The sequence below is a fragment of the Copadichromis virginalis genome, linkage group LG8 (genome assembly GCF_057382275.1).
Source record: "Copadichromis virginalis isolate Kocher_CV1m ecotype Utaka linkage group LG8, C_Virginalis_male_GT1.1, whole genome shotgun sequence".
NCBI lineage: Eukaryota > Metazoa > Chordata > Actinopteri > Cichliformes > Cichlidae > Copadichromis > Copadichromis virginalis.
In genome coordinates, this window is record NC_140625.1 from 18,358,421 (window position 1) to 18,377,780 (window position 19,360).

At 42.4% G+C, this 19,360-nt stretch overlaps 1 protein-coding gene across 1 annotated transcript in view; it reads right to left on the reverse strand.

Moving 5' to 3' along the window:
* Positions 1 to 17,691, reverse strand: part of nrg3b (neuregulin 3b) — a 214,458-nt gene extending 196,767 nt beyond the window's left edge. Inside the window, exon 1 of the mRNA XM_085466281.1 lies at positions 15,111 to 17,691. Coding sequence (XP_085322407.1) covers positions 15,111 to 15,945 — 835 coding nt within the window. The 5' untranslated portion in view covers positions 15,946 to 17,691. The remainder of the gene's footprint in view (positions 1 to 15,110) is intronic.
* Between the last annotated feature and the right edge of the window lie 1,669 nt (positions 17,692 to 19,360).

Below are 19,360 nucleotides of genomic sequence, written 5' to 3' on the forward strand. Positions count from 1 at the left end.
TATTTTCTGACTTCTGGCCAGTGTTTGATGGCCTCACCCTGGATGTGACCCAACACAAAAGCACAGGCTTGGTTATTATTACATACAATAACACAGGGTGCTTTGCTTCATGTGTGCACTGGTGACAAGCTTGTGGAAAGAGGGAATTGTGAAAAATGGCAGGTAAGAGTTTGTAAAGAAGTAGTTATCAGCATCCATCACGCTCACTGAAACCCAAAGACTTTGCAAGTTAGCAATAAAAAGCACATCGTATAGATAGTACCAAAAGACTTCACTGTTTGTGGTGCAAAAATCGGACAACTTAAAACAATCCCAAATCCTCTGCCAAGGAGAAGCCCATGAATTATGCCTTGTGCTTTCTTATCTGATGGAGCGCTAACATGGCCACTCAGAGAAATGTGGGTTATTTTAATCAAGACGGTTTCCACTTCTGAGAAACAGGAAATCTGTCTGGCCTCACCTCCATCTATCTTAACTTCCCTCCAAACATTGATCTTTGCACACTGACCCTCCAATCTTCCCACTACCCGATCTCAGCTTAATCTTCATTATTCTCTCTAATGCCACAGACTCTTTCTGGATGGAGTGTCAGTCCCATCTTCACTAACCCTCACAGCATCCAGCGGTCCCATGCCACCCTTATTTGAGACACACACACACACTCCACAAATTCTGTAAAACAGACGGTTTAGGAGTAACAACATGCAAAATAGTCACTTGGGTACCCAGCTGAGGCTTTAAAGCTTAAGTTATTATGAAAGGGATAGGGTGAAGCCGCTGGACTGAGGCAACCTCACCAACTGCTTTCCCACAACTGCAATAAAATATTCCGTCATATCCCTCAAGCATCCCTGACTCCAGCTGGGATCAAAGAGTATACTTGATGACTGAGAGAGGAGTGCATATTAGTGCCAACAACGGCGCTGTCTCACTTGCACCGAGCTCTTCATTCCGTTCCATTAATGGCCGTCATGGATGCATTAGAGCAGAAGACACATCGGAGCACGGAAAAGTCTTTGCATGTCGCTCACATGCTCTGTCATGGAATTATAACGATGGGAATTTATGTTTCTTGTCTCTGCTGCTGGCTGGTTTGTTTGCACTGACTTAGCAGTCGACAACAGTGAAAATCTCACCTCCCAAGCACAGCAGTAAACAGAACAACCTTAAAATTATGAAAGGCTCAATATGCACAACTTTTGCTATTCAAGAGATCAAAACAGGCTCCACATCTCACTGTGGCTGTATTCCTTTCAGGCCGACTGTGACAGGTGTTTTATAGGAAGGAGCACTGTTGTTGTGGATGTCCTATCAATGATTCAATGCTGCACATCAGATGGAAGGGAGAGACAGAGAGAAAGATGTCTCTGCCTGGATGTTCGGGGGCGAACTTTCAATATATAATTCACTGAGTTGTCTGACGGATAGGGTGTGAATGTGATGGATGCTCTTTCAGTCTGGTGAAGATTCAGCGTACTTAAACCTTGGATCTCTTAGGCCACTTTGAGTATGAACTACACCACTGCCAAATGTCCTTTTATGATCTTTTGATCCTTACACTGTACAGCTGAAGAACCGAAGCACTACACACACGCACACAAAAAGCACGCACCGAACAGGTAAGTCGCTCTCGCACACGTTCCTACAGAAGATAACTGACAGCCGGTTCTTCCAATTAAACCGGGAGAACAGCAGAAACTCTCCAGTAACTCTCCAGTTGAGTAATCAAACGCGCACAAGTGCAGTGAGTAACAAAAACACTTCATCCAATTTAATACTGGCAAGTGTGACGTGTGATAAATGTATTTACTCCCCATTGATTTTATTGATGTGCATTACAATAACAGCACCTCCGCTGACTACGCACCGTTTCCATGAAAGCCTTTGTGGGTCAATCACGGATTTGCAATTGTGTTTACTCAAGCAGAAAAGGGTGCTTGACACAATTTAAATGAAATAAATATCATTTCAGAACACCTTTTTTTTTTAGATAAAAAAGCAACTGAGCAAAGATCCACAGTCCAAAGAGTGTGAGTGTTTATTGTTATGTTTAATCGGCAGGCTCGGGCAACAAATCCATGGAACGGAACCACGTAAGATGGCAGATTAGGGGAATACGGAACACACTCTGGAGTGATCGCTACGCTAGGGCTTTTGTCTTGTTATCTTTGGGAGAGAGTTGACATTATCCCCATGGATAAGGTTTTACCATGCATGGATTACCGCATGAAACAAGCTGTGTACGCCCCCAAGAAAATAACACGAGAGGACCTTAGTTGATCCCATCTCCCTCTCCACTCGGGCTCCATCCCTCACTATTCATCACTGACATGATCGGCACACCTGGGGCTTCTGACACTGTGTTTGAAAATAATGACATCTGCTGTAGTTTCACAAGGAGCATTAGGTCATTTTTCACTGTATACTGAACAATGGGTTGTGCAAATACTTAAACAAGATTTTGCTTAGTCTTTGAGGCCACGTTAAATGTACATTCCTGCACAGATCTTTTCATTAATAATTTTTCAATCAATTTACACATATCAGGCTTGAAACCGTAAGGCAGGAAAATGGCCGAGCTAAAAAGAGACACGATCTAAATTTTGTATGAGCAACATAATACTAAATAAAAAAAGACAAGACGAAACGTTATTGAAAGGGACGTCCTTTAAAGCGCTCGACTGAAGTAGCCTCCTTAATATCTTCAGAAATGGTATTCCACTGTTTGGAATCTGAAAGCCTAGTTTTCTTTCTTTCTTTTTCCTAGTTTTTAAGATCTAACGCAGCGAAGGATCAGACTGACTTGTGGACAAACATAAAACAACACAGACTCTTCCATGCAGGCTGGTCCTCAGCCTCTTAAAGCTTTGTGTACAATGAGAAGTACTTTAAAGATATGCCCAAACGATACATGGAGCCAGTGCTCTTCAAAACACAGTGCTGCTCCACTTCAATTAGCACGATGCGCCGTCTGGTTTTAGTTTTGATCAGAAGTCTTGCAGCAGAATGTTGAATATTTTGTAGCTTCTCAAAGGCGAGCAGAGCATGCTATCAAGACAGCTTCTTCTACACAACATCTCATCCATTTGATGAATGCACAAAAAGTTGCTGAAAATAATTTCACGAGACTTGAAACAGGACCTTCGTTGTGACAGCAAAGTCTTTGGAAGGTTTTAAATAGAAAAGAGGCCATTTGAACCTCAATGTCTAGGTCAGGTTTGTGTAGGAGAGACTCAACGACTGCAGCAGCTCTGCGTCTGGAAAAATCCTATTGTCAGGGCATGTGTTTTTAATTTTCAGGACATTATCTGACACTCTGTTATAGTCATGCTTAAAAAAATCTAGTGAGAAGACAGCACGGAGAGGATTTGCTTTCATCTTTAAAGGCTTTTTAAGGGAGGAAAATCGATGTATAAACTCCTGGAGTATGAAGGTAGTATTTCTTTGTGAAAATATCTCTATTTGTGCAGTAATTTGATTGTTGGAAGAATTTGGTAATTCCACCCCTTGTGCCATTTGGGGCCTTACATATCACCATTATGTAATGCCTCACAAAATAACAGATGAATTGGATAATCTATTTGTAATCCCATTTCACATTTGCGGCAAGGTGCAAAAAGACGTGAATGGAAATGATTGCATAAGGAACTGAGCTGTTATGGAAAGCAATGGCTGCTACACCTGTGCAGCTTAAAGGTTTAGCACAATATGAACAACTAAAGAAATTCAGGGTCCTATTTTGAGCACAGCAGATATCAGCGATGAAATAGGCTCGATTTCTTGTCATAATTTCCTTGGGAATTCTTCTGGAGGAAGTGGCGACAGCAGCTAATATGGAATGATGAATGATACCCTTATCTCTTCCGGTACACTCCTCAGATAAGAGCTCTTATTGGCTGGTAGTCATATTATCAGTGATGTGAGGTGACTGGAAAAAAAAGGGAAAGAAAGCCTGCAAAGAAGAAAGGAGACAGAAGAGAGAGGCGTGACTTAAAATAGAGGACAGAAGGATGAGAATTTCAAAGAAAGAAAGAAAGAAAGAAAGGAGAAACTAAGTTTAGAGGCTTGAATGATAGTGGGAGGGAGGCGAGAGAGGATGAGAGAGCAAGAGGTGACCTCCATCTTCACCTACACCTCCACACGCCAAAACAACCCTCTCCATCTCAACCAGGGCATCATGGCACGTTTCCCGTCACTGGGGGTGGCAGCAGGCCACACATTGCAGTGAATCAATCTGACTGCTGCAACCTCCGCAATCCACACTCTCCTGCAGGCTCGTCATGTACCCAGATGCTATGTGCGAACCAGGAAGTGAGAAATCATGTTCTACATGCTGCACGCGCCTCCGTTCAAAATCGTGATTTAAACATATCTCTGTGCTGAAACAGCTGAGGTCTAGATACAGATAACTTTGGAGGAAATGATGAAACGCTGTCTACTTTACAGCAGGGGGTTTATGTTTATACCAACAAGATTAGTGCTAGTTGGAAATTAACAAAGGAGTTGCAAATTATTTTTTCTTTCTTTTTTATTTTTTTTAATTAATTATCTATTTAAAAAAATAAATGTAAACATTAATACAATCCACAAGCATGCTATCGTATGTCTTACTCACAGTGTTCTCCTTTTATAACCCCTCATGCAGCTTTAGAGGATTTGTAGGCCGTAAAAATGTTTTTCATAATAGTTAATGAAGGTTTTATGCAACCACTACAGCTGTAATTTATCCAGAATGGAATCCATTTATCTAACAGACTAGGGAAGAACTAACCTAGCTAACCTAAATCACAAATGGCACTGCCACTTACAGTCCCCTGGCAGACAAAAATTGGACGTTATTAGATTCATCGCATCCCACCAAAACCTGCCTCAAAGCCACCATCACCGCCAACGCGTCGAGGCCCCACTTCCCTTCTTTTCTGCCTCTTTTGTTTGCAAATTGATAACAGAACCAGAGACCCCACAGGGTCTGTAATTCAATATTGGGATCTAACAGTCTCAGATCAGATATGATGGACTGTAATGCTCTCTGAAGTTCCACATCCACACACGCTCCTATAGCTCAGAGCCCCTCGAGCTATAGGGAAGTAACTGGGTAACTCTTTGCATCGATGAGCGAATAACTAACTGAATGAATGAATGAATGCGTGAATGAATGATGGGGTTTTTTTGAGAATTAGAAGCAGACATAAGTGAGTAAGTGAGTACCCACTGTGTTAGACTTGCATTTGACAGCTGGTGATTGAACTGAGCCTTAATAGCATTCCCTAAGGTCATGCATATCACCACCGTCACTAAACCAACCTTTAAAGCTGCCTCCACTACTTATTTCTTTCAATTTGAAAGGATATAAAGTGGGAGACGCATGGTCAGAGACAATAATGTCCACTGTTTACTTTTCATAAGGATTATTCTATCCCTTAGGCTAAGAATACCTTTATTTCTCTGTGGAAATATTAGTAACAACTTCCTCTGTGGGGAGAGATATTGCCACAATTATTAAAAAACAAAGAGCAAAAACAAGCTAAATCCTAAAGTTTTCCTGTGTTTGCATCCAGGGCACTTATGAATATTGATGCCATTGACCCTGAATAGCAGCCTATTGAAGCTAAAGTCCATGCACTTACATCCTTTACATGTTTTTGCCATAATAGGATCAAGCACAGGGCAGGTGAAGTGCTTTATAAAAGGGAATCTTCATCAGTTATGCACATTTCCCGGCAATACACATTCCACATGGTATTCTTTGGATATATTAATATTTCACCTCCCTGAATATAATGCTACTCCTCGCAGCTATCTCTCAGTGGACATTTTGTCCACATGAATCACACAGTGATCACACAGCCACTAAGATGGCTTCGTTCAGTACTTAAAGTAGAAAAGTTTCTCCTCAGTGGATAAACAGGATATGGATGACTGCAGTGACACACTGCAAATATACTTGTACCCAGACAGAAATGGCTGATTGATGAGTCACATTTCAGGGCAGCTGAATAAAAAAACAAAGCAAAACAAACAAACGGAAAAATCAAAAGAGTATAAAGAGATTTTTTTTGCTTCTCTTCAGACATTTTTTAAAAACTTTTCTGTCTCTTTAAGGTCTTGCCTGTATAGCAAGATTGACAGGGAGTGAGATACCCGTCTCGAGCCACATTCCCTCAGGAATCACTGACCTTTTACCACCAGCACGAAAGTCATGTATAATTTAGGTTCCGGGAGCTTAAGGTTAGGGTCGGGGACATTGTTGCAGTTAGGCTCATATTTAACCATCAATGCTATCTCTTTTTCTAGAATGTTCTCAAAAGCCGACACTAATAGAAGCTGCCGATTGATCAGTTGGGTTGATATCATCAGCTGATATTTTCTATTTGTGGCACAGTGCTGTGGTGGTTAGCAATGCTGCCTCACAGCAAGAAGGTCCTGGATGCAAATCCACTCTGACGCCATTCTGTGTGGAGTTTGCAGGTTCTCCCTGTGTCTGTGTGGGTTCTCCTTGGGTAGTCTGGTTATCTGGTGATTCTAAATTGACTGTAGGTGTGAATCTGACTGAATGGTTATCTGTCCAGGGTGTTCCCTGCCTCTGCTCCTATGAGAGCTCCAGGTAGCCCTCAGAAGAAGACTGATTAGATATTTGCTGATCTATACTAATGCTGGTATTTATGACATTTGATAAACATTAAAAAAGTTGGCCCTGAAGAAACACCCTTCAAGTATCTTATGAGTGTTGATATTACATAGTTTGTCCACCACAGTGCAGTTTGAAGCTTCGCTGTTAGCAACACAAGTGTTTGAAATATCACAAAAACCAGTTTAGAGAAAAAATACCCACTGATACAGACGAATATCAGATTTTTATATCACCAAATATCACTATTGGCACGTCTTTAATATCTTCTATCAGTCGGCCTCTAGAGGCTAGCAGCAATCCACAATCCAGCTTGATAAATTGACCATTGTTTTCTCAATTTTGACATTTTTGTTTCATACAGAAAATCTCAAAAGTTTCAATTTTCTACAACATAACAAATGCAAACATCAAAATTCCTCGATTCCTCCCTATTTGAAAAGAAAGAACTTTTGTTATTTTTACTTAGAAGGTCTGAAATACTGGCCATTTTTCTTGAATGCCAGAATCAACTCAAAGAGTTGCACAATCTTACCAGAAGTTGGTATAGTGCATGCCTTTCCCATTTATCTACATAACAAAAAAACCAATACAGCTTCCCACACACATATGCATAAAATGTATGTGTACTGTATACAATAATACACTGATACACTGATAACTTTGACTGATTTGCATTGCTTGCTGATTCAGTTCAGTATAGAACAAACCATGCAGACATTGCGGTGACAGGACAGAAATGAAATACTTGTAAAATTCAAATGCGGATAATACCTTCAGGGCAATCTGCATAAAAATGAGAGATAATAATAGAACGGCTAGAATGGTGGTCTGAGATATGTAAAATGTCTGGCTGAGGCCCATTCAGTTAAGTGTGATGTCTCTGTGCTTTTAACTTGTATCTGGATCCTCACTTCTGGGGCCTGCTCTTGAAGTTTTTGACAGTTTTTGCGCCAATAAATTTTAATTTTTTTATTTTTCTCTTTTGTATCCAACATACCCCATTTCTCTCCTCATGCCATCGTTCATTCTTCCTCTCTTCCTCTCTCCTAGCCATCCTTACTCGAGGCTCGCTCTCCTGCCCTCTTCCTTATTGATTCTTTGAGGTTCAGTGAATAGAGCAGAGCACCAGCAATGGAAAGGGCATGGGATCAATTCCCACAAAATTTCAAACATTCACTGGGCTGTCACTCTAGGATAATGTGTCTGCAGGCTTTTCTTTCTGCTTTGTTATTGGTGCCCATCAGTGTCAAGTGTCTCTGCTAGATGTTCAGGGCCACCACTGCACAATACTGCACACATCTTCTACTGTCTGATGAAACCAGGTAATTCTAAATTCATAACTCCCTGATATTTTTTAAGATCTCTGCTTTATGAACTTGATAAAAAAATTAATTGTTTTGATATTGTAGGTGTACAGTTGTTTGTATGTTAGAAACACTAATGGAAGCCATTTGGTACAGTGTCAGAAGAATTATAGGTAGTGCAGTATGTCTGAGTGCATGGCCTTTCCTAATGCCTTCTATAGCAGTGCAAATATGAATAATTTCTATTTGTGTCATCTTACCGTTCACACAAACAATCTATGGATACAGAAACAGCTCCTCGCTCATTTTAAGCAATTAAGCATCTAAATAAGAAGAAAGTGTGTACATTATTGTGCCCCGTGGGGAAATTGCTCTCTGCATTTAACCCATTCACTCAGTGAAGCAGTGGGCAGCCATTGGGCGCCCGGGGAGCAGTGTGTAGGGACGGTACCTTGCTCAGGGGTACCTCAGGGTAGCTGTTAAGGGGAATCGAACCCCCGACCTTCCGATCATGGGGCAACCACTCTACCTACTGAGCTATCCCTGCCCTAAGTGTTTGGTATACAGCTGTGCTAAACAAAGCTTTCAAAAAGCTAACTAGCATTCACTTTAACAACATCAAAATATCTCTACCTTAAATGGGACCATCATGTTGCTCTTCTGAAGCCAACTAGCTAGACTAAAATGTAACTTAATGACTTTCAGCCTCAAATGATAGAAGCTGGGGCCATATAAGCCTGCCTTCCAACTAGGAAGGTATTTGTAAATCGGTGCAGCTGCACACACTGTGCAGAGGCAGCCTTGCTTGGGCCGGCCTCAGCGAACAAGCAGAGCATGTCTCGGGAGAGACAGAGGGGCCTCAGAGGCAGCCTGGCAAATCTGAGCCTGACCTCCCTGGAGAGAGCGAGAGAGAGGCAAACTGGATTTATATCTTTGTTTTTAATCCCCCTTACACGCATCACTTGTCCTACAGTAATACTTTGTGCAGGCTTCGTGTATAGTCAGGAAGCAACAGAAACAAACAAACAAACAAACAAACAAATAACAGCAGAAAAATCAGGGCTTGCATGTCAAAAAACCTTTCTACTACTTTTTTTTTCAGTAACATCAGAGAAAACAAATCATTTACGGTTATGGTCTCTTTTTTATTGTTCCTACATCTGTGAGGTACTGTAACTGGCTCGCTTTTAACCCTAAAATCATATTGTGATGTTATTCTGACTCAAATGAAGTAAGTACAGTTTATTTGAATGGCACATTTTCCGTTCAATTGTATTTTTACAGCCCCAAATCACAGAAACAGTCACCTCAAGGTGCAAATTTAAAGACCCTACATTTAAAACCAAAGCGCTTTACAATAAATCAATGATAAGAACAATACATGAAAAGTAAAAGTTGAATAAATCTAAAATAAAACGTTCCTAAAACACACTGTTCACATAAAACAGCATGGCACCACCAACCTACTCTCCAAATAGTTCCAGAGATCAACTGATTCCAAAAGCCTGACCAAAAAACGCAAATCTTTAGTTCAGATTTAAAGACAATCCCAGCCTTTGATTCTTGTCTGAGGTCATTCAGGAGATCATTACAGAGTCTTGGCGAAACAAGAGCAAAGGCACGACCCCCTTTTTGAAATAAGCTTCGATCGCAGGATGGTTAAGGCTGATTGGGGACTAAACCTTAATGATTTTGAGCAAGTGTATGGACGGAGCATATCTATCACATTCAAGACCATTGAAGTCTTTAAAGGCTTTAAATTTGTGTTGACATTTACTTCTTATTAAGCTTTTTGCGTGTGTATTTATTTGGCTGGGGCCCGTCACTGTAACTGAGATGCCCATCTGTTTAATGACATTTCCAGGTAACAATGAATCTGTCGAGGCTGCTAAAAATAAAAACGTCCAGATTGTCATTTATCATGATCAGAGCTTTTTATGCCAAATTATTTCGTAAGATATGTGTTAACAAGCTCAAAAAATCTGTTAATTGCATACAGGAAAAAAAACAAGCAGCTTCAAGATGAAGGACTAAGTAAAATTCCATTCCCTTAAGTGACAAGGGAGCCAGGCTGATCATTTAAACCTATAGGGAATAATAACAACAAGACATTTTGGGTTTTTTATGCCTTCAGTGCTCAGCTGTTTTGATTTAATAGCTGTTTTTTTAGCCAATTGAGTTACAACTGCCTTGATGGCTCAATTTCTAGCTTTAACACACTTTGATCATGTTCCCCAAAATGTAAAAAGTGCTGATGCAAACTGGGACACTTCCCACATATAAAGGCGCTGACTGACTCTGCTCTTTCTCTAAATGAGGAAATAGCCATTGATTGCAATAAAGAGCAAGAGAGACCTTTGAGTCGCTTGCAAAAAAAAAAAAGAAGCAAAATTTGAATGTGGCTGGTGATTCACAGGTCTGTAATCAGGCTAGTGAGATGTGGACGGAATTACAACCACACTTTACTGAAGATTTCTTACAAATGAGGCGAGAGACGCATGGGCCCCGAGCCAACACAGAGTCTCATGGTTGCCCAACAGACATTCATTGTGCACTGCTCCATTTGCCTGTTATATCCCTGCTTGTATGTAGAGAGTGGAGCTGCATACATAACCTCACATAGAGAAAAACAGACGAGGGATTCATGCGTACGGGCACACACATGCTTCACGGTTTCCTTTGTGTTCACGAGTACGTATCGGCAGTTCAGCGACTACTCATGGATGTGAGCTAAGGAGCTAAAGTAAAAGGGGGACAGAAAGCACAAAAGCAAAGCAAAAATAGATGGTGGAATACAATGACACAGAGAGCGGACACAATAACCACGGGGAGAGAGGGAGATGGGGGGGAAAGGGAGGAGAAAGGAATACAAAAGGACTAGGTAAAATATGTCATTATCCTCAACAGACAAAGATTTTCTGTCTTCCAGGACACAGAGATTCGTTTAGATCTTCACCAAACGTAGCAAGCGGTAGTGAAGTAGAGGGAGAAAAATGCTTTGGAAAACCTACCTCCTATATGTCGTCAACTTGAAACCAAAGACTGTACATTATAACAACTTAAAAAATGAAATCCCTTTTATCTGAAGTCACGGTTTACAGGGCATTTTATCACCTGCCAAGAATTTCCCTGCGTGTTCTTATGTTGTACTGCACAACTAAAGACTCCTATAGCAAGCGTGATACAACTGAGCCTTAGAAGAGGTGATGTTTTCCTTTTTTGTTGGGGTTTTGAGAAAAATAAAGCACATAAAGACTGAGCAGGTTATGAAATTAAATGTAATTAGCAGAAGGGTTGTGAGAATGCAAGTGATATCCAGTAAATAAAATGCTTCAATATTTGAGCCCAAAGCAACACCGCAGGAGACGATGCATAGCAGAATAACGTAGCAACAAGAAGCTTTTCAACACTGAGTGCAGCTTTGACTTGACAGAATAAGCATCAACAGTGGTTGAAATAGACACTGAGAACTAAGCTGTACATTCCTGGTGTCTATCCTGAGGGTTACAGATGTTTGAGTTAAACTTACACAGATTTACTTTGACATTTCAAAGTATATAGATATAAACACATAAATATGCACATATATTGGCAATACTGTGACACTAAGAAGTCCATATGAACTTCATTTCCTCCATAATGTCATTGAAATAGGAAATTTTCACATTTTTTACATTCATTTATTCTGAAAATGTGATATCGGATATTTCAAACATTTATTGCTTTAATTTAGATGCATATAGCTTATAAATCATGAAGATAAAAAAAAATCAGTATCTTAAGTTGGTGAGAGGTTGGGTATTTCTCATCATTGTTTAACAGACTCTCTAATAGGTTCAGGTCAGGTGATTTGGCTAGCCAGTCAAGCAGAGTTATGTCGACACATGGTGAGCAAACCATTTGGTAGTAGTTTTGGCACTGTGGGCAGGTACTTAGCCCTGCTGGCAAAGGAAATCAGCATCTCCGTGAAGCCCGTCACCAGGTAAAACCTCCTGGTAGATGTCTGGGTTGATTTTGGACTTAATAAAACATAATGGACTAACCAACACCAAGACATGGCACACCGAATGATCACAGACTGTGGAAACTTCACACTGGACTTCAAATCCCTGGCTTATGAGGCTGACTGCTTTTCCTCGAGATGCCTCAGACTTTGATTTCTAAATGGAATACAACATTTACTTTAATCTGAAAAGAGGACTTTTGGACCAATGAGCAACAGTTGGGTTCTTTTTCTCCTCACTCCAAGTAAAAAACTGCTGACATCACTGGTTCAGAAGTGATAAGATATTAGGAATGCAACAGCACAAGCCTCAGTGCACTCCCTGTCAAGTTCTGGAATCAACTTTTCGTCACAATCAAGAAAATCAAGATTGTAGTCATCCACGTTACTTGTGCACCTCTTCCCACCACACTTTTCCCGTCCAGTCAACTATCCATGAATACAGAAAGCTTTGATATGGCACTCAGAGAACAGCCAGTCTTTTCACCTTCTGCATTTTTCCCTCCTTCTGGAGAGTATCAGTGGCCGTCATCTGGACAACTGTAAAGTTGTCTTCCCCATGATTTTGTTGTATGGACAGAACTATACTATGAGACAGATGCTATTCGTACGGTTTAAATTGTAATGTACTCAAACTTGAAAAGAATGAATCACGATAGTGGATTTCTGATTGGCTGATCATGGGCTACAAGCTGTCATTTTTCACACAGGCTTCATTCAAGTTTTGTTTTAGGAGAAAATCACTTTTGAATTTGTAGATGCTCTGACAATGATCAGCTGCTGTCATGGTTTGATAAATCTAGCTGTAAGATTTTCTGGTGAAGTACCTGGCTGTTAAAATGGCATTACTCACTGTAGAAGCGCAACATATTTTTATTTCAAATAACACTATTTCTGGCATTGTGAACTACTACCAAAGAGCTTTCTAAACTCTCACAAGTGATTTTGAGAAACACGACAAGGGCTTAAAGTTTGTAACCTGGATTTGTTGTTCAAGGTTATAGTTTGCATTATTATTTTGTATCACAGAGATTCCTAAAACATTAGCCAAAATCCATACTTGTTGCTTTCAAGCTCAATAAGCCCCGTAGAGTTGTGTTTTGGTGCCAGTGAAGTGCCACCTGCAGGCTTTACTAAAGGATTCAACAAGTGGGCCAAAATGTCAGCCCACTCTGCATGATGTCAACAAGTGGGCTAGAAACTTCTATAAAAAAAACAACACCAAATAAAACAGCATCAGCCACCAGTGAAAATTACGTTTACATTTCAAAGCTTCTATTAATGGAAGGCAGCTTTACTAAGTATGCTCTAGCTTGTGAAGCCTGCGCCCTTTTATACTATAGAGTACAAACAGCTGCTTCCTGATGTTCACACAAGGGGGTTGCCCACTTTGGCAGCTTTCAGCTGTTTGGCAGCTCTTTGTGGAGTGATATAATTGACTGTGGAGCAGTGGATTATTCTGCAGGAGAAGTCAGAAGACTGTCTTTATGCTATTCCTCATGCCACAGCTGTTTTCTGGCCAAACAGGTTTTCCACAGCGCCCATATTTGGGAAAATGAGAAAGGTAGCACAGCAGGGGTTTTTTTGTTTTAAAAAGGTGGTTTAACATCCAATTTCCAAACAGCTATGCAGGAAATATGTTGCCCTAAGCTAAAGAAAAATATATCACTTAATCACTGTCAGTGGAGTATTAGCCACTGACGTGTCCGGCGACGAACACGGAGATAAGAAATAACTTGTAGTCATCCGGAACTGCTGTCCAAACATATGAGCCATAGCAGAAATGTTGAGAAATGAAGGTTCATGTTGTCATCGTGATACTTTGTCACTGCCCTCTGGAGAAGTAGGTTGAAAAAAGAACAGGAAGCTATCCAAAAATACTCTAATGGTGAGTCCAGTTATCGGAAGTGAAAATGCAACTGAGCCAGAATAGGGCACTAAAATGAAAGACCCCTACTGAAATCCCAAAATGCTCCCAACATCAGTGAGTTGAAAAAAAAAGTTACATTTTACGTAGTCATACCCAGTTCTAATGATTACACACACATCATGCTCCACCCACATAAAAAAAAGAAAATCTGTGTGAAGTTCAGAACATGTCCCTTATGGAATTGATCACGAAGCCTTCTTTCTTTACACAATGCAAAATATGCAAAATTCACAGCTCCCCTGCTTTAAACCCTATCTCCCTATAGCCTTTCCCTCACTTAGCCCTCTCCATCTGCCATCTCTCTCTTCTCACAACTCCTACTCTTCAATTTCCTGCTTTGTTGTGCTTCCTGCATTCACTTCCTTCCTTCGCCATCCTCTTCAACTTTATGTTGTTTTCAAAGCATTTCTCATCTTTTAATCCATTTCCTACCACATATATTTCCACTTGTCCTCGCAAACGTCATTCTCATCCCTGTACCCATCATATTTCCCCCTCTCAGTCTCTTTTTTTATTAGTATCTCCTCCTCCTTGCCTCCCTGCAGTGTTAAAGCTGTACCTGCGGCATTCTGCTCTCAGTATCCTCTCATCTAAATGGGATGTGTGGCCTTGTTATAACTGATTCCTCTAGACAAGAGGTGAGAGCTAACCTTTCTCCTGCTTCCACACCTCACCCGCTCCTGTTATTTGTTTTCATAACACAAATATGCTGTCCTCGGTCACAGCATCCATCAAAAAGCTTTAACATCCCAACTCTAGCAGACAAAACAAAATAAATTCTACGAAATGGAGCTCTGTCTTTAACGGTGCTTAAACCACTGTGTGAAAAAAAGAAAAACCTCCTCCGGAGGTAAGATTCATATCGGATTAATGCACAAGTGAAAGATAAAGACAAGAGGGGTGAAAATACTGAGAATATCCTCGGATATCTGCCTGTGCTAATGAATATGATTAATGTTAAGCTGCTAGAGTATCCACTTTCCATGTGGATATCGAAGGGAAAAAAATTATATTCTCAGCCCATGAGTTACAACAAAGCATATCAGACGAAATAGGTTTTCTTTACCAAGGCACACAGGTAGAGATGATAACTCGTTACTGTAGTCAAATACCATCCTTCCTGTTATAAAGGCCCAGAGAAAAAAGAAGCTCTTGTGGTACACTCATCGGGAGACTCACACGCATAACCTCACACAGCAGTACTCACTTATACAATTCCATAAATTCAAAAAGTGAACTTACGCGTCCGGAAGCGGTGGTGTGGGCGTGTGGCCGGGCCCTTGCCTGGGCGTCCATGATTCCAGCGTGACGTGGGCTTGACAGGGGCTGGCGGTTGAGAGGTGGTCGGCTGTACCTTAGCAGTGGCCTTCAGTGTAGCTGTAGTTGTAACAGATGTGGTAGTGGTGACGGTAGGAGAAGTCTGCCCTGGCTTGGAGTTGACAGCTCCATTACGTCCATTGCTGTTTCCCTTTCTCACATTACTTCGAGGGGTGACCTCCCTACCGCTGGATGGTGGAGTGAGTCGGGTGGCACGAGTAGCAGAAGTGGTAACAGTCCCGCTAACGCGGGTGCCAGCACGGTTATGAAGGTGTGGGGCACTGTTGCCATCTCCATTGGCAGTGCTGCCATTGGCCGAGTGATTAGCTGGAGGCCCTGATCTAGTTCTTGGCGCTGGGGCGGTACCGTCTGCAGCTAGTGGCGTGGTAGTTGACACCATTGCTGTCGTAGAGGCTGCTAAAGTACTGGTGGCAGTGGAAATGTCAGGCCCCTTGGGCATGGCACTGGGTTTAGAGAGAAATATAGGATCCTGTCCAATGCTACCTTTAGGATCCACTAGATCAGTGGGGACATAGTCTTGGACGGATCCCACCACAATCCATTTTAGCAGCATAAGACTGAGTCCCAGTCCCACAAAGCCCATGACTAGGGGCACGGCACAGAGCCAGGTCTGCTGGCGAGGCCACACGGCACAGGGGCCACAGCGGAGAGGGCCTGGGGCTCGAGGAGATGCCTGTTCTGCCCCTGGTTCCTCCAGCGTCATGGCTGCTAGAGTACTTGCACCAGAACGATCGCTCATCCTGCTGGAGGTTTTTTTTGTCTCTTTTAAGGTACTGGGAAGGTCAAACAGGTGGCCAAATTACACAATGGCATGTAAGAGGAAGGACAAGTGGTGCAGAAGAAATGCTGTGCATCTTAAGTAAATAGTACCCACACAATACCTGGTCTATATGCCTTCATGCAGCAACATAAAACACGTACTAATGCACAAGCACCCACAAGCAGAGCAGACACGAGATAGCCTAAGTTACTCAGTCACGTACTAGGTGTAGGCTTACTAATTAAAAGCTGGCACGGCACTCAAATGCATACACGAGCAATATAACCTACACTCCCTCTGTCGGACAACAAACCACATAAACTCACACAGACACAGAAATGCACAAGAATATACACACAAGCACACAGGTTATGGACAGGTGAGAGAGAGAGAGAGAGAGAGAGAGAGAGAGAGAGGCGGGGAAGAGGGAGGGGGGTCGGGGGAGGGCGCCTCACTGTAGTTTAGCGCTAACGAAGCGATGATAAATCCCAGGATGCTTCACTCCCTTGTTAAAAAGCCGACGCAAAAAAACGAAAGATATCGATCCGTTGCGTGGCGAGCTTCAGATTGGAGCTGTAAATCCATACGCGTGTGTGTTCGTGCGCAGACCAACAACCTGGGCTAAAGGCAGCACCCTTCTCCACTCAGCTGGATGATTATCGGCCGAATAAGGTCGGCAAAAGACAAATTCTTCAAATCACTCTACTCTTGGGTCTCATCGGAGTTTACTTTACATTAGAGCCTGTAGCTTATGTGCAGCCTACTAATGGGCTCCCTTTCCCACTTGCAATGTCTTTGTAGGCTGCTCCAACTTTGCCCCTCACAGCCCTTAGGAACGGCCACCCTTTCGGTCGCTCCAGCTGTCGATAATCCAAGCCGGTGAAAGCCACCGAAACTGAAACGAGGCAGGGCAGAAGGGGATCTGATGTGATCTGCCAATGAGACTGGGGCGGTGTTGCTGTTGGTGGTGCCCTGAGAAGCGGGCTAAATCCAATTGATCCTGGTCTAATCCATACGCTGACCACCCCGCGCTGATTTCCCGGAATGACAGCGACGTGTCTCCAGAGCAGTCTGACTGCAGTCCGTCCCTGGGATAATAGATCCGGTGTTTGGTGGAGGAGAGAGAAGAGAAAGAAGAAGAAAAAAAACAGGAGCCCCTTACGATTCGTTTACCTTCGCTGCATTCCCACAGTGGTGCAAGCAGCAGAAAGGGAGACGGGTAGAAAAGAGGATGGGGAAGAGAGAGAGAGGGAGGAGGGGGGTACTGCTGCTCTGAAAAAATGATGCGGCGGCTGTTCTTGGAGGCTGCAGACTAGGGAGAGACAGAGAGTGAGGGGAGAGAGGAGGAAGGGGAGGGGAGGCTTGCTCAATCCGCGGTGAATGATGTGGGTTTCACGGCTCCTATCCCATCCGGCGCTCTCCTCCGGTTCATCGCCGTCCTCAATACTCCAAAGTGACGAATAGTCAGTGCCCCATCTTTCCCCGTAGACTCCACGGCTGTAGGTGTGCTCTGACTCCCTTATCAGCAAGAGAAGAGAAGAGGAAAAAAAGAGGAAGAAAGTGACAATTGTGGTGGGCAAAAGCAGAAAGATAGCGGGAAAAACAAGACAGAGCACAGATGCGTGTTGGCTAAAGCTCTGCAGCAGATGCAGATAGGAGGCAGAGGGAGGAGGCGGCGGCGGCAGCAACAGCGGCGCGCACCACACACGCACGGCAACGAGAGAGGAGAGGCGCTACCATAGACACACCCCAGGGAGCGGTGGAGCGAGGGAGGGAAAGGATGAGAGGAGGAGGAGGGAGGCGCCACCCCGATGTCTTCCACCAGTGGCACACAAGAGCAAGCAAACCAAACACCGGGCTCATAATTTAGGCTATGGGCGAGTTGGAGCACTACTTCAACTTGATACTTCCGCGGGCAGTAGATGAATCCCGTATTTAACAGTTCACAGGGGACAGCGGTGCTTTAGGCACACAGCCAGCGTGGTTTTATGGCCAGTGCGACTTAGTGAAATGAAAAATGTGCGTTCGTACTTTTAGAAAGCCTACAGTTCAGCAGTGAGACGTAAAGTGCCCGAACCATCAAGGCCTTTGGGACCTGCTGTATGTAAAGCATAAATGCAACGCAAACAAACAAATGTGTGTGTGCACAAGTAAACTTGGACGACATAGGTTAAAGGCATTCAGCGAACTTGTATCGTCTTTTGAATTCTGAGATATAACCACCATTCGGCATCACTTGGAGCAGTCGTCTGTATTCTCTTCTTCGTTTTAAAATAGCTTGCAACTTTGTGGCAATAATTTCCTACTTGCGGGAGCTTTGGTTGTCACCAGAGACACATCAGTGTTGCTGTTATTTTACTACAGTACCTTTTCCCTGTTCTTCCTCAATTAATTGCAGTTGTATTATCATTAATCAAAAAAGTGGCTAATTTTACACAGGTTGGACTCAGTTAAGGGTTACTCAGTCAGTTAGACGTCTCCAAGCCTGCAAATCGTCTCAGCTGTCCCCTTTTGTTATGTGCAGAGAAAGACGTTTGCAAATACAGAGACAGTCTTTAGTTTCACATGCACCGTTGCTTGCAGTAAGGACTGTGGTCTTATTTAAGGCTGCCATCTGCTTCTTTGTATCATGATTGATTCTTTTTTAAATAGAGAAACGGGAGTAGTCGACAAAATCAAGAAAACCGTTTATCATTTCGAAATGTGGGTGCATCTATATTGCTGTACATTTGAAAAGAAGGCTGAAAATGGGTGCGTGTCTTTGTCTAAGTATAAAAGGAAGTGAGAAGGAAAGGACCAAGATAAAGGGGTGTCTTGGTCCTTGATGTGATTCATCAAGTATCCAAAACTCACAACAACTCAGAAAACCCTCCAAAAACTTAAACATCTGATATTGCATTCTGTCTTCTTGCATATGGCAAAAAGTCACATTTTAAACTTCTTTTTTTTTTCTTTACATATTCCTTTACATTTTAAGCTGCTGCCAAAGCGGTTCCGCTTTTTTATGGACAATAACAACTTCCGTGACCCCGAAGTTTGCTTTTCATTTCATTTTCATAAACAACAGGAAATGACACAACCACAAGCTCCTTTTATATTCTTGCAGTGATCACATTTTTCATTAGTGGCTTTGCTAATGTTCACGATGAGTCTGACTGCACTGTTTACTGCTTTAGGCGCAGAGGTAATGTCCCGCTCTGAAGATGCTTTTGAACTTGACAGGCTGTCGACAGTCATTCTCTCCCAGGAATATACTGTGCTTCTTACCCCTCTCAAGTATTTGAAGATTCTTAAGAAGTGGAAAAAATGTGAGGATTTCCAGCAGAGGAATCTATTCAAGTCATTGAAATGTTGGTTCCATTTCTGTACGAGTTTCTTTTTGTTTTTGAATAAA